Source organism: Phacochoerus africanus, chromosome 15 (assembly GCF_016906955.1).
Source record: "Phacochoerus africanus isolate WHEZ1 chromosome 15, ROS_Pafr_v1, whole genome shotgun sequence".
NCBI classification, from domain to species: domain Eukaryota; kingdom Metazoa; phylum Chordata; class Mammalia; order Artiodactyla; family Suidae; genus Phacochoerus; species Phacochoerus africanus.
The window spans coordinates 110,013,621-110,029,135 of record NC_062558.1 but is presented as its reverse complement, the minus strand read 5'-3'; the positions used below and the strand labels follow the sequence as shown (position 1 = coordinate 110,029,135).

At 52.7% G+C, this 15,515-nt stretch overlaps 1 protein-coding gene across 10 annotated transcripts in view; it reads left to right on the top strand.

Annotated features, from left to right (window-relative positions):
• Window positions 1–36: 36 nt before the first annotated feature.
• Window positions 37–15,515, top strand: part of PYROXD2 (pyridine nucleotide-disulphide oxidoreductase domain 2) — a 32,122-nt gene continuing 16,643 nt past the window's right edge. For 8 of the 10 annotated variants that reach the window (XR_007132310.1, XR_007132309.1, XR_007132307.1 and 5 more), the window contains exons 1-6: window positions 37–1,808; window positions 5,964–5,983; window positions 8,416–8,509; window positions 8,594–8,667; window positions 11,284–11,439; window positions 13,894–14,047. Coding sequence is in view for 3 of the 10 variants with exons in the window: in XM_047761540.1 (XP_047617496.1) it covers window positions 1,679–1,808; window positions 5,964–5,983; window positions 8,416–8,509; window positions 8,594–8,667; window positions 11,284–11,439; window positions 13,894–14,047 (628 nt within the window). In the remaining 7 variants the exon portion in view is untranslated. Of the gene's footprint in view, window positions 1,809–5,722; window positions 5,814–5,963; window positions 5,984–8,415; window positions 8,510–8,593; window positions 8,668–11,283; window positions 11,440–13,893; window positions 14,048–15,515 lie in introns of all 10 variants that reach the window. The other 2 variants (XR_007132311.1, XR_007132308.1) reach the window with 2 other exon arrangements.

Below are 15,515 nucleotides of genomic sequence, written 5' to 3'. Positions count from 1 at the left end.
ATCCCAGGTTTTGAGGTTTTTCAAAGCTTCCCGGGTGGTCCTGGTGTGCCCTGGATTGAGAACACTGCCTGAGGGGCACAGCCCCTCCTCCAACCTAGAAGTTCCCTCCCCAGGGACAGACACAAGGGCAAGAGGCCATCAGAGCCCAAGGCTAGGGCGTCTGGTGCTCTCGGCCAAGAGTCTTGGCTGGGAAAGAGGGAATAGAGGTGGCAGAAGCAGGCACGGCCCAGCAAAGCCATGGGTTCATGTGTGACACACAGACAGCGGCCAGGCCTTCTGTGCCTTGAGCCTTGAGCTGAAATTCACGCAGAGCAGACTGTTCTTTCCGCAACTTGCGGAGACAGAGGTCCTGAAGGACCTAGAACCACACCTCCCAAGGCGGCAGCTGGGGAAAGAGTCACGAGGCGAGGCGACAAGGACTACTTCTCCTTAACATCATGACTTTGTGGACAGGAATTTAAAGCACAGTTGTAGAAAATACAAGAAGCGCAAAGGAAAGACTAAGTCTGGGAGGCTGCTGCTGTTTCGGGTGCTCACTTGTGTCAAATAGTATTTTCCCTTTCCCTTCATTTTTAGCTGCGGCATGATGTGATGTGTCAGGTTTAACTAGTCCCCCCAGTTTTTCCGTATTTTAATTCGCATGGGGCTGGGGGAGATCCTGAATCGGCTGTTGGCAGATGCATGAGCAGTGTAAACTTGCTGTGGCGGGTGGAGGGGTGTCTGAGTCGAGTAGAAGAGGCCCCAGAAATCCACACCCAGAGGCAACCTTCCACGTCCTCTCCTGATTCTGCTGAGTCTGGGGTGCAGTTCTGGTAGTGGGTTTGCACAACACTGACAGGTGCCAGAGCAGTTACAGGAGACCCTGAGCTGCTTTTTTCCTGGGTGGGAGGCAGCCTGACCAATGGGCAGCAAGCCAAGAGACCCCTGAGTCAGGACAGGCCAGAGGGCAGTAAGTGTTTGTTTAGCTGAAGGTATTTACAGATGTGCTCTTCCATCCTGGAGGAATCTTGGAAAATGGGAAAGGATGCCAAAAGACAAGAGAAGTGTTCAGGCCTTCAAAAGACAAAGGAGAACCCCAAGAATCACAGACGGTTTAAGCTGGGCCCCCAAGCCCTTCCAGCTTTGCAGGAGCCTGTGAAGCGGCTGGTGTTTAAGCATTTAGGGGAGGACACATGGCTCTCTGGGGTCCCCGAGGCCTTCGGGCACTGCCCCTGAGCCTGCTGTGGGGATGGAGTAGCTACCCCTACAAGCCAGAGGGACAGGGAGTTGGAGCAGAGTCTGATCTGGGTCTCTGTGCTCGGATTTCCACGCCCAGCTCAGCTGGCACATTTAAGAGCCTCAGCGCCCCTCCTCTGGGGCTTCCACGAGGAGCTGCACTGAGCACCTGGGCCCCCCAGGAGCCCTGGGGGATTACCAGTGCAGAGAGCACTCTCTAGAGACCTGGAGACAGCACTAGTTCCGCCGGGTTACCAGGCCCTCTCCCGCAGCTCTGCCCCAAGGGGACTGGGCCTGCCACCCAGGCAGCTCAGTGTCCTCTGTTCAGTCATGGCCCGAGGCCAAGTTCCGCAGCTGGGCCTCAGCTCCTCCTCTCTTCCTGCTCTCACTCTGCTCCTCCCCCTGCCGGAGAGGCCCAAGAAGCTGATTGCAAGCAAAATTCCTGGCCTAGTCCTGGGCAGAAATGGCTGCATGTGGCCAAGGGTTCAGCAGGGCCCTGCGTGCCTCTCCCCGCCCTGCTTGGAGACGAACTCACTCAGACACCACCCGGGGACACCTGAAGTCTGAGTACGACGCGGTGGTGATAGGAGCAGGTAAAGCGGGCCGGGCCGGAGCTGCTGGAGGTGAGGGGCAGGCGGGCAGTCTGCTCAGAAGTCTGCAGGGGCGCCTCCCAAGCCCTGCCCCTCCCTCTTCGCCGGCGCCAGCTGGCCAGGAGTTGGGCAAGAGCAGGTGCTGATGTGGAAAGCCCACCGATCTGTGAGCAGGTGCTGGGGCTCTGGGGCTGGCTCTGCCGTGGACTTGCTGTGTGGCCTGGAGCACATGCTTGCCCTCTCCGGGCTTGAGTCTTCCCATCTGTAATGACCTTGGAGAACTAGGGGAGTTCAGGAGTTTCCATGTATCGCCTGTGAAATTAGCTAGTTGTCGCCTCATTCTTGGAAAGCACATGGTACCTAGGGAGTGGAAAGAAAGAGCCCTGGGACGGCAGACCTGTGAAATCCAGTCACCCCCAGTGCCCTGAGTTCTGGCCACCACCATCTGGCCACCCGAGGGCACTGCTCTTGGTCCATAAAGGGGAGTTAGGGAAAAACAGAAATGCATCCCAGAGATCCTCCTGGCTGTCCACAGAGGGTGACAGCCCCCCGTGGCCTTGAACATCTGGGCACATGGGACACCTGCTGCAGTGAGCCTGCTACACTCTGCTGCACCCCAGGCTGCAGGGAGCCGGGTTCCACCTGGAGCAAGTGAGGCTGCAGGCCAGGACCAGGCTGTGTTTCCTCAAGGCCTTCCGTTCACACAAAAACCCCAAATTTCACCTTGGGATGTTATTTCCAACTGGGTGTATACAAAGAGACAACGACAGGACCAGAAGAACATGCTGCTCACACAGTTTTAAAGCCGCACCCCTGTTAGGGCATTTCTTCATTCTTAATGCACACTAAGCAGCCGTGTGCTGATAAATGTTTGTCTCTCCAGGAGAAAGTGTGCATATATTTCCATTCCCAAGTTTATTGCAAACACTGAGATAAAAAGTGTTGCATCCAATTTTACGGGTAAGATATACAATATTCTAAACTCCAGGGAGCCAGTCCATTCTTACCAAGTTCCCGTGACTTTTGCCAAACTCAGTAACCAACCTGGGGTTGCAACTGACAAAAGAAAATAGTTCCCCAAAGAATGTTGTTTGATATTTTTACTTACTTTAAAGAGCAGAAGAAAGTGAAACAAAGATTTATGTCCAGCTCTCGCTCCTCCCTCAACGACGGGATGACTTTGCTCAACCAGATGATGCTTTTCCAGCTCTGCACTGTTTCACGGCAGACACCACTGCCGTGAAGTTTCATCTGCATTATTAGCACTTTCTCCATCACTTTTTTAAGTCTAACAACCAAAAAATAAAGTTGAAAGTTTGCAGCTGTCCGTGGTGCGAATACTTCCACTGTGGCCTTTTTCAAAGTTCCTGACGTGACGTTGCCAAATGTGAATTAGACACAATAGGACATCACTGTAAGGCATGGCCACCTCACGGTGCGTGGAGGTGAGTAACCGTGAAATCGTAGACAACAGGAAAACATAGCAACATCATTAGGAAGGGACAAGCTTTGAGCATTTGTTACCTTGGTTTTTTTAATTATTTCAGTGCAAGTTTACGTCACTTAATTTTCTAACGGGCTGTGTGGGACAACTGCCTCACCAGCTCCCTGGGCTGGGGGACTTCAGCTCCAGCCCCCACTGACTGGGCTCAGTAAATCGAAGGGCCTCCCACCCTTTCTGCCCTTGATGACAGCACACCCCTGCTGTCTCCTGGCACGGAGGATTGACGGTGGGTCCCCAGATGCCTGGGTGCACTGCCCACAAGTGTGTGAGGCTCGGGCGTGACTTTGTCTGCAACATGACTTGCCCAATGGCTCAGCCTAATGGGAAGCCTGGTGTGAGGGCATTTCCAGCCTGAATGAGGAACAGAGTTGCAACTTCTGAGAATTAGCTCTGCTCCCTGGAGTCACACCAGTAACCCGGGAGGACCCTGATTTCGTTATTTGGCTACAGATGCCTAAGAATGACCCAAAGAGTGTGCTCAAATGCTGATCCTGGGCCCTGTCCCTGGTGACTAGGATTCTGAGGAAGCTGGCACATCTAACCAAAGCTTCAAATGGACCTGATGCAGCCTCTATAGCCTACTCGTTCAAGAATGCACCTTCAGAGCCCTGCGTGCCTGCTGCCCAAGGAATCCTGCGGTCCCACCTGGAGATTAGCAGAGCCCGCAGCTTGAGACTCCTTCCGTGGAAAAGAGGAGGTCACCAGAAGCCTCAGGAGGGCTCAGCCGGGCGCAGGGCTGTGGGAGTGCTGCAGGGAGGAGGACCTTGTGCTGCTGGATCCTCGCCCTTTGCAGTTTAAGGTCTCATAGTGCATTTGTGGACTCATATGTGATGATGAAACTGGCCCCCGTTGCCTGGAAGCCTTTATTAGCTTTCAGACATTTGTGATCAGCGCTGCTTTAAAAGACAAACGGCTACCATTTATTGTGGGTCTGCTAAGGGACAGGGGCTTTTCATATATTACTGGTTATTCTCCCTGCAGCACTGCAGGTCCAGCAGCCTCTGTTTTATGCATGAATAAGATGGCAGAAGCTGGTAAGAGCCCAGGACAGTCTGCCTTTCATTTGTTGTGCGTATTTGAGAACAGGGCTTTTCAGACTGCAGGCTGCAATCCATTCATGATTCCCATCCAGCATATTTTTTAACCTTTAAAAATTTTCAAAAGCACGTGAAAATAGTACTATATCAACTAGGATTTTTAATGAAATATAATCAAAGAGATTATCCCATGAAACTTGTTTCTGTGAAATCCATTTACATGTGGAAGGTGTGCCAGATCACAGAATAAAAGGCATTTCTTCCTGTGGATCACACTCAAAGAGATTTTAAAAGCTCTGTTTCAGAAGTCCCTTTAATGGATGAGAAGTTGGCTCCATGACCTCGAAAATTCTGGGGGTCTCAACGTGGAAAATGTAAAACAAAGTCAGCTCAGCCGTGAGAAATCCATCTTGTGGGTCATTGCTTCCTCCTATTTGAGGATGTCTGTCACATTAATGGTTGAGCCTTTTATTGGATCAACCCTGGGTTCAGGTTTGCACTGAGATCCGAGTCATCTTCTGATATCTTTGAAGACTCACAGTGACTTTCTGTCGCCAAGGAGAAGCAGGTGCCGAGTGTCCCAGGTGAGGCTTGACCCCTCCCTGAAAACAACTGGGGCCTGTTCTCTGCCCACCGAGGGCTTCTCCAGCTGCTGCATTTTATCCTAAATGTAAGGAAAGGGGAGGCGACCCCAGCCCCAGGCCCTGTGTGCTCGGCCTCTGGGTCTGAGAGCACCTGCATCCGAATGACCAGGGAGCTCCGTTCTCGGTCCCCACCCACAACCTGCTGAGTAGACTCGGGAGGGTCTGGGAATCGGCAGTTATGCAAGTTCTCAGGTGGCCCTGAAGCTTGTCCGTGCTGGACAGGCACTTGCTAGCAGAGGGCTTGGTGTGGAACATGGGGTCCCAAGCCAAGTTCAGGGCCCGACCCCAGGGGGAGCCTGCCTAAAATTTTTGGGAAGAGACTTTATGACATAAACTGTCCCATCAGCCAAGTACCTCTGAAGCACACTTAGTGCATGTTGAAGCCGAATATGTTTAATTACTTCATCTTGGAGCTGTTCCTCTTTTATTTGGGGACACTGGGAATTGACAAAGATGCCCCATGTGACTAAAGCCTTTTGGGACACCATTATGAACCTCGCTTGAGCAAAACAAGAACTTCACAGCAACCGTCCCCACAAGCCGCACTCACTGGGATGCCACGTCTCCCTTGCTGCCCTGCTAAGTGGACCACGGCTCTCCCCCTGACAGGCATCTGCTCACCCCCAAGTGATGGAAGTCCAGCAGTCCGAGGCCTCGTGGGGTAGCTTTCCTCTGAGACTGGATATCTCCCGGTCTCCACTCGGCAGGGTGATAGGACTTTTTTTGATTCAGGACAAGAACCAGGGGATTCTGACTCCGCACAGACCAGGTGTCTTACAACATCAAGCTAGATGCAGTCCCAACAGGTTCAGGCAAGATACAGGTACGGGTGAGGGGTTCCCCCATGTTCTGCTATCTCTCCAGGATCTTCATGGGCACAGGGATAAGGGTGGGTGGCCACACCCCTCAAGGGATGTTCTGTCTGCCCACTGACTGCTGTTACTCTCCTCCCCACTCTTCTGTCTCGTTGCAGGACACAACGGGCTGGTGGCTGTGAGTCCCTCCCCGCTGCCCCGCTTCACGGGCCCCAGGGTGTGGGGGCAGGACTGTAAGGAAGCCTGTTAGCAGGACTGTAAGGCAGGATGCAGGCCTGGGGCAGGGGGAGAAGGCTGGCTGGTCCCCTCTCCCTGGTGCTGACCAGTGGCTGGCTGGAATGGACATCTGCCGTCGTTAGGGAGGGTCCCAGGGGCTCCCTTGCTCACCCCTTCTTAATGCCCATGGGTTTCCCTCAGGACTTTTCAAAAGCTGGATGATAAATAGCTGCGAAAGTGTGTAAAGGACGTAGCCTGGGAGGCAGGTTGGAGCCTGGGGATGAGGTGCCTGGGGCTTGGGGGGCCTTTGGGAGGCCTTCCAGATTGTGGGCCCCCGTCGTGTACAGACCCTGTGTTCCCCAGCTGGGTCACTAGGTCTGGGCCAGGTACCAGCCTGGGGAGCACAGCAGCTACCCACGGTCCCTAGAGTGCCCTCCAGACAGTGAAGGAGCCAATCCCACAAAGGAGGCAGGGCCCTGTCCCAGCGCAGACGGCTTCTGGCTCCTAAGCGGGGCGGGCCAGGGTTGCCCTAAGGCTCTACTGTTCCAGCCTGAGTCTCTGTTCCCCTAGGAGGCCACAGAGTGCGCTAGAGTGGGTTCAGGCCCCGAGACTAACATGGAGCATCTTCCTAAGCAGCGGCCTCTCTAGAATGTCCGTACAAGGGGCTCAGCAATGTGGGGAGCCTGGAGATGTGTGTTAAATCTTAATACTTAAATTGTAACAATAGCAGTTTTACTTACCATCTCACAGGGGATGTAATTTAACTCAACCGATCCGTAATTTAAACCATTGATTTTATGTGACTACAAACATGGGTTTGTCTCCCAGCTCTGCCACTTTCCATCTGGGAAAGTTAAGGTGAGTCAGTTAATCCCTGTGAACCACGGTCCAAAGAGAATACAAACGCCCACCCTCACCAAGGAGACTGGCAGAGAGGGATACCGTAGGTATTTGGGACTTACATATACACACTCCTGTGTATAAAATTGATAACCAACAAAGGTCTGTGGTATAGCCCAGGGAACTCTACTCAACACCCTGTAATAACCCACAATGGAAACGAATCTACAAAAGAATAGATGTATGTGTATGTATAACTGAGCCACTTTGCCGTGCACCTGAAACTAACAGGACATGGTAAATCAACCGTGCTTCCATTTTGTTAAATGTCCACCCTCACCGAATTGTGGGGAGGGGAATAGATGACGTTCCCTGAGGGCCCGGCTCACACAGCCTCACACCAGTGGTGACCGTGGGGAACGTGGAGCGGTCCCAGATAGGAGGCTGCGAGGAAGACCCTCTTCCGGGACGTGTGCTTGGGTTGGATGATGTGGGCAGAGCCTGAGGAAGTAGGGCAGGGCTCCGATTGGATGCTGTCAGGAAGCGGGGCAGCCCTATGACTGGGCATCTCGGGAAACCACATGCAGGGAGAGGAGAGCCACCTGCAGAGCCCAGTCTCTGTGCAGAAGCAGCAGTCCCATCATCCTGGCCAGAGGGGGCGTTTGGTACTTTGGCGACCTGGTACTCCTTTGTGCTTAGACCCAGTTGTGCAGTGGGCTCGCTCTGTCCCATGTTGTCCTGTCCTCAGGCCACCCTTGTCTGTGGTCATCATTGTAAGGCTGTTCAGGTCTAATGGGAGACACGCAGCTGAGGGCCAGGTCACGTCGGGGCTGTGCTTTCACTTTCTCGTTAGGATGTATCAGGAGTGTAGATGTGGGGTCCAGATGGCCTGGGTTCATTCCCCAACACCTCTGCTCATCAGTTCCCTGATCCTGAGCAATTAGCCTCATGGAGCCTCAGTTTCCTCCTCTGTGAAATGGGGAGAATCACGGTGCCGAACTCTAGGGTGGCAAAGTGACGCTCTCATGGTGTCTGGCACGTAGTGTTCGCCAAATAAATTTTTTAAAAAGTCTGCCCTCCGAGCTGCATCATTTGTTCCTCAAAATAAAGCTGTGCTGTAATCGTAGCTTCATTGACTGAGCACATCCTATGTGCCAGGGACCCCAGGCAAGCCCCTCCTAGGGACCAGTTCCAAGAATCCTCAGAGCAGCCCCTGAAGCAGGCAAGGGGGTACTGTTATCATCAGCCCCGTTTCTGCACATGGGGAAACAGGCCACCCCAGCAGGAAGAGAGACAGGGAGGGGAACCTGGGTGGTCTGGATTCCCGCCAGGAAATGGGCTGGAGTTCACGGAGGCCCTGGGCCTTGCAGAAGGGAAGCAGAGGGCAGGAGCTGTCAGGTCAGGCATAGAGGACGTCCGGGGAGGTGGGAATTTAGCGGCGAGCGATGGAAGGGCATCTCAGGGCAGGAACAGCTTAAGCCGGCCCCCTGGTGAGGACCCTGAGAGGGCGGGTGGGCCCCCAGGGATGAAGGGAGGGCCCTGTGTGCCCCTCAGGCGGCGTACCTGCAGAGACTGGGGGTGAACACGGTGGTCTTCGAGAGACGCCACGTGATCGGGGGCGCAGCTGTCACCGAGGAGATAATCCCAGGTGAGCGTGAGCGGTGGGATGAGGGGCATGGGGAGGTGACCACTGGTGATGGCTGGTGACTAGCTTCATTCCATTTGTTTCCAGGGTTTAAGTTCTCCCGAGCATCCTACCTCCTCAGCCTGCTGCGGCCGCAGATTTACACTGACCTGGAGCTGAAGGTAGGTTGCGTGCGTGCATGCGTGTGTGCATGTGTATGCGTGTGCCTGTGTGTGAGTGCTTGTGCATGTGTGTGTGTGTGTGTCCACCTGCTCCATGGTCTGGAGTTTCAGGGGGTGGGGGTGGGATGGGCAGCTGCTCTTCTTCCCTCCAAGGGTGTGTCTAGCCCCTGTGGTCTCCTGGGTGTCTTTCCACAGATGGGCTTTGTCTGGCACACCCAGTTAGAAATTGAGGCATTTCATGTACAAATCAAACCTCTCAAAGAGCAAGTGTTGTCAGCATCAGACCTGTGCTCCTCCCTGCTGCAGAGGCTGGCCCCAAGTGTGAGATGGCCGAGGGCCCAGCTCCACCCTGCCCCATCACTTCCTGGGGTCCTGTCTCGCCCTCAGCCCTTGTAAGAAACCTGCTGGGACCCTTGGGCACCTGAGTTTGTAAAGCTGCCATAGGACCGAGCTCTTGGACCGGCCCAAGGGGAAGAAGGTCATGCGGACGGAGCAGACAGCGATGGCTCCGGGGCAGGAGGTGGTGTTGGAGGGGAGGGCAGGGCCCAGCTGAGACCGGCCTCTCGGGCTGTGGGGAAGGGCCTGCACTTTGTCCTGAGCACAGTGGGAAGACAGTGGAGGTGTTTGATCAGGAAGTGGATGATGGGATGCATGACTTTATGAAAGGTCAGTCCACCTGCTGGATGGCAGGGGTTGTGGTGGAAGCGGCCATGGTTGCAGGGAGACCAGGAAGGTGGCTCAGGCTAAGTCTGGGTAGTGGAGGCAGGAGGTGTGGACAACCTCTGGAGGCCGTTCTGTGAAACTTAGCAATGGAAGGGGTGCCAAGGGTGAGCAACAAAGAGGAACAAAGGATGCCTCCTGGGTGGTAGAGAATTCACCTTGTCAAGAGTAACCAAGCTGGAGGTTCCACCAGTTTGGAATCAAAGACATTCCCCAGTCTTAGTGTCAGAAAGGGTCCTGCGTCTCCCAGCCCAGGCCCTGATCTGCACAGAATGCTCAGCTAACCGTGCTGATCCTGCCATCTGGAACGCCTGTGGCTTGGGGAAACTTCAGCTATAATTTTTGGTCTCTTTTGGTTTCCCTATGTTTTTCTAAAGCTTCTGCTCACAGATCTCATTTGTGTCCTGTAAGACGTACCCCGACTGCAACATTGCATTTATGTATTCAGTCAACAGAATATGTATTGATCACACAGTATCCAGCTGCTGGGAATACAGCACTGAGCACGGAGCATGGAGCACGGAGCACTGAGCACTGCCCCTGCGTGCACAGAGCTTACGTCCTACCTGCTGGAAGGGAGAGCAACTCAGTACATAATTAGCTGGGTGGTAATAAGTGCTTGGGAGAATGAAGCAGGGGTGGGGGGTGGGGGGCAGGACAGTGAGGAGGGGGTGCTTGCTACTCAGGTGACATTTGAGCAAAGACCTCAAAAAGGAGAGGGGATGGGCCAAGTACCTGGGGAAATGAGTCTCTAGAGGCCAAATTCATCGAGTTGTGTACATTAAATATACACAGCTTTTTGTATGCCAGTCATACCTCAGTAAAGTAGTTTAAGAAAAAGTCTCTAGCAGCAACAGTAAGTCTTATTTGTGGGAGTAGCACAGGCCCCTTCTATTTTATCCCCACTTCTTTTTTTTTTTTTTGTCTTGCCATTTCTTGGGCCGCTCCCGTGGCATATGGAGGTTCCCAGGCTAGGGGTCCAATCAGAGCTGTAGCTGCCGGCCTAACACCAGAGCCACAGCAACGCAGGATCTGAGCCGCGTCTGCGACCTACACAACAGCTCATGGCAATGCCAGATCCTTAACCCACTGAACAAGGCCAGGGATCAAACCCTCAACCTCACGGTTCCTAGTCGGATTCATTAACCACTGCACCACTATGGGAACTCTATGTCCCCACTTCTTTTGAAGAGGTAGATGTGCTCTTGGAAAGTTCTCAGAGCTAGTCAAATATTTGTAAATCAGATCATATCCTAAATGCATCAAGGGAACTTCCATTTAAAGTGACATGGAGTAAATGAGTCTGCAAAGTAAGTAAAAGGGTTTTTGATGTGAATAATTTATCTCCTTTGTACGTATGGATTTTCACATAACTGCAGCTTTATTGTGTCTGTCTACATTTTAATTACTTATTTCTGAAATGAGGACAGTTATAGACGAGCTCTGAGAGCCAGGGCTTTGGAGTCACAGGGATGTGGTTTGGAGACCTGAATCCACCTGCCCATGTGACCTTGGACAAGTATTTCACTTCTCTGAGCTTCTCTTGTTGCATGTATACAGTGTGGATGGTACGCATAAGTATATGTATATACTGTAAAGAGTTGTTGTGATGTAACCATTGTAAACCCTAGTACAGCCCCTGCGCTGGGTAGCACGCATGGCGTGGCTTGGCATGGTGTCATATGTGTGGCATGGCATGGCGTGGCATGGTGTGGTATGGTCTGCCATAGGGTGCCTGGACAAGAGGGCTTTTTATACTCTTATGTCAAAAATAGGAACCAAGCCCACATGCCTTGGGCGCCTGCAGGCAGGTACCTAAACAGTCACACAATCCGAGAAGGTCAAGGGCAGAGCCCTTCAAACGTTACCTTCAAATGTGCTGTCTGTGTTCTGCAGAAACATGGGCTGAGGCTTCATCTCCGAAACCCCTACTCTTTCACCCCCATGCTGGAAGAGGGCACAGGGGGCAAGGTGCCCAGGTCCCTTCTCCTGGGCACAGACATGGCAGAAAACCAGAAGCAGATCGCCCAGTTCTCACAGAAGGATGCTCAGGTAGGGAAAGTGACCAGTGACTGATCTCCGTCTTAGCCTGGAGGCTGCTCTCGAGTGGAAATGGGTCTTGGAGTTCCTGCTGTGGCACAGTGGGTTAAGAACCTGACTGCAGAGGCTCTGGTTGCTACAGAGGCGAGGGTTTGATCCCTGGCTCAGCATAGTGGGTTAAAAGGTCTGGCGTTGCGGGAGCTGCAGCTCAGACTCAATCCCTGGCCCAGAAACATCAGTATGTTGTGGGTGCAGCCATTCAAAAAGAAGAAGAAAGAAAGGAAGAAAGGAAATGGGCCTGGTTGGAATTGTCCAAAGGGCAAGGGCTGGGGAGAGGCCACCCCATCTGCCCTGGGAGGGCTGTAGTCTGTGCCAGCCTTTGGCCTTGGGCATTGAGAAGAGGAGCGGATGGAGGACAGTGCTTAAGACCAGTGGACACTGGAGACCCACAAACCTGTGTGTGTTCAGCCTGAGGCCACTGTTCAGGTGGCCTCCACCTGCTGAATTTCAAAAGGAGACTCCACTGATACGCCCTTATCCTGTATGTCCTTTCTACCTCTTCTGCTTTCGCACAGAACCAAGTGGTTATTGATATTAAAGCACATGAAGGCCAAACAGAAGGGAGGAGCAGAGAGAGTTAAGGGTAGAACACAGCGGATCAGGAATTTAGGAGAAGAGAGCTATAATAGAAACTCACCTGTTTGGCATCCTTCCCCGGCAGCCCAAGGCAGGAATGTGGCCCCGATGGCACACGGGTCTGGTGAGAGGAAGTACTCCCACTGGATGGAAAAGACTCGTTTTTTCCTGGGGTTGCACCATGAGGAATTTGCAGGCTGGCTTTGTCTAGATGAGTCATTGAATGTCACGAGTCTAGTGTGATTGGTTTTACAGATATAAAAAGATCCTTTGAATGGATGCTTTTTTTGTACCAAGCTTAGCTACAAGGCATAGCATTCACTCACACCTTGGTAGAGATATTTTTTCAAGAAGAACCTGGATTAATACGATCCAGTGTGTTTCTTTTCATTGTGTTAATCTAGTGTTGGGTAAAACCAGAAGAGCCACAGACATAGCATCTCTCTTCAGCCAGTAGTTTCCAAACCTGGATGATGATCAGGCCAGCCGGGCAGCTTTGCTTTTTTTAAAAAAGTGCTTCTCAAGTGATACTTCTGTGCAGCAGGTTGGGGTCCACGGCCTGCAGCCTCTCCCCCAAGTCCAACTCATCTCAGATGCACTAGAGAGGGTTCAGGGCAAGGCCGGGTGCCCATGCCTGTGGGGCAGTGGCTGTGACCGTGTGCATTAGCAACCACAGGAGCAGGAGGCAGAGGCCACATCCCATTGTGGAAAGTAAGGAGCCTGAATTCTGATTCTGTCTTCACATGGTGTCTCATTAAAGGCCTGCTGAGGAGAAAGCTGCTGACCTTCATTTTCATCAATATTCCCCAGTGTACTTAACACAGAACTTTTTTTGTGTGTAACAGTTGTTAAAAGTCCATTGGTATATCCGTGAGTCTAAATGAACCAAAAATGAGGAGCTCTGGGCTGAGAATTAAGATAGGGCCTTGGGTAGCACAGGTGTCCATCCAGGGAGGGAATTTGGGGTCATAACCAGGCTGTTGAAATAGATTCTGTTGAGGGAGGGTGTGGGGTGACAGGGATGCAAGTTTCTGTTCCTGCTGATGACCAGAGGACATGATGACGAGAGGATGTGATGGTGAGAGGACGTGGCAGATTTGCAGACGGGAAGGATCAGCCATTGTGTTGGAACACAGGGCAAGAGGTCTTACTTTTTCGGTGGTGTTGTTTTGTTTTTTTGTTTTTTTACTTTTTAGGGCCACACCCGAGGCATATGGAGGTTTGCAGGCTAGGGGTCGAATCGGAGCTGTAGCCACCAGCCTACACCACAGCCACAGCAATTTGGGATCCGAGCCGCGTCTGTGACCTACACCACAGCTCACGGCAATGCCAGATCCCCGATCCACTGAGCAAGGCCAGGGACCGAACCCTCATCCTCATGATGCTAGTAGGATTCTTTTCTGCTGTACCATGACAGGAACTTTCAAGAGGTCTTACTTTTACCAGTACGGCATAGAAAAACAGAACAGAGAAAAGAAACTTGTAAATGGTTTTTGGTTTATCGCAGAGACCGCATCTGAGGATACTCGCCAGTTTTCCGTGGCTGACTGCTGGTCTTGGCCAGCATTAAACCCTTGTCCCTGTCACCATCCAGGGACACCGCCTCACTACCCAGGCTCTCTCTGGTCTCCCCTGGTGCTGACATCAGTGCACAGACCTAGAACCGGGAGTCACTGGGCATGGCCTGGCTGAGCCACGCTGGGCGTGAGGCCTGAGAGAACATCAAGCCTCAGCTGGGGGGGCAGCAGGCCATGCAGGGTGGCAGAGCATGGGGTCAGTGTCCTTGTGGGGTTCTAGGCAACGTGGCCTTGACTCAGACCTCTGTTCCAGGCCTTTCCCAAATACGAGGCGTTCATGAATCGCTTGGCATTAGCCATCGAGCCTCTGCTGGACGCAGCCCCCGTGGACATGGAGGCCTTCCAGCGAGGCTCCCTGCTGCAAAGGCTCAAGTCACTCTCCACCTTCAAGCCCCTACTGCAGGCGGGTAAGTCCAAGGGCAGGTGTCAGGGCATGAGGTGAGTCTTCACATGGCCGAGCCCATTTTTTTTCCACATTGGACATAAGCCTGAATCTCCGAGGCAGCAGGCCAACTGCCGTTAATTAATAGGGGTCGCCTGGACACTTTAGTGTGCAGGTCTTAGGCCAGCGTCCCCTAAAAAGAGAGCCTGAGCCAAAGGTACAGTAGTTCATTTTGAGGGAGGGTCCCAAGGAAAGAGGGGAAACTGGAAAGAGAGAGGGTGACGCCAGGGTGCATTCCTGAGCTGGCCACCACTGCAGGTGACGAGGTGCAGGATCCTGCTTGGACCCTCTGAGAAGCCTTATAAAATGCACATGAGGACATTCCCAAGAGAAGAAGGGGGAGACATTAACTCATCGGGTTCTGTCCCTCGGTAGTCAGAGGTTGCCCCATGCAGTATTAACTCCCACATGAGGCATTAACTTCTGGGTCGTGCATTCATGAGTACCAAGTGGGTTCCCAGGGTGTCCTGTGGTGGTACCAGAGAAGGCTCAAGGAAGAAGTAGGGGTGCATCTTACAGGCCTGAAGTGAGATGCTGTCCGGGGTGCCCTGTGTGAAGCTGCCCGGAGCCTGCATGGAGCTCGTCATCATAGCCAGGGCCGGAGTATGAGATCAGGGCCTAGAGAATTTGAAGAGATGCTCCCCCCAGAAGAAGGATGCTAGGGAGTTCCTGTTGTGGCTGAGTAGTTAATGAATCCAACTAGAAACTGTGAGGTTGTGGGTTTGATTCCTGGCCTCGCTCAGTGGGTTAAGGATTCAGCGTTGCCGTGAGCTGTGGTGTAGGTTGCAGATGCGGCTCGGATCCCGAGTTGCTGTGGCTCTGGTGTAGGCTGGTGGCTACAACTCTGATTCGACCCCTAGCCTGGGAAACTCCACATGCCTCAGGAACGGCCCTAGAAATGGCAAAAAGGCCAAAAAAACAACAACAAAAAAAATAGGGATGCTAGGTTTGGGCTCAGCAAGAAAAAATATCTGTGATGAATGAGTGATGTCTGCCACGAGTGTGAGAGGGGCGGTTTCCCCAAGGCCTCTCTGCTATTCTACCACTCCTCTAGGGTACAAAGACCAGTTTAGCATCCCTACTAGAGAAGTACTGAAGCAGTTAGCTGTGGTCACAAAATTACTGCATAACAAACCATAAAACTCCAGTGGACTAAACAAATAAATTTTATTTCTCATGTGTCTGCCTGGTTCAGCTGATCCCAGCTGGGCTCTGCTGATTTGGCCTGGTCTCATGCATGTGTTTGAGGCTGGGGCAGCTCTGCTCCAGGGGGCCTTTCATCTAGTCATGGCCTTCTTATGTCCATGACAGACACACAGAGGGCAAGCCTCAGTGTGAAGGCCAGGTTCCAGCCTCGGAGTGCATCACATCTGCAGACATTCCACTGGCCAAGCAAATCATGTGAGCCCAGAATCCAGGAGCAGAGCAGGTCA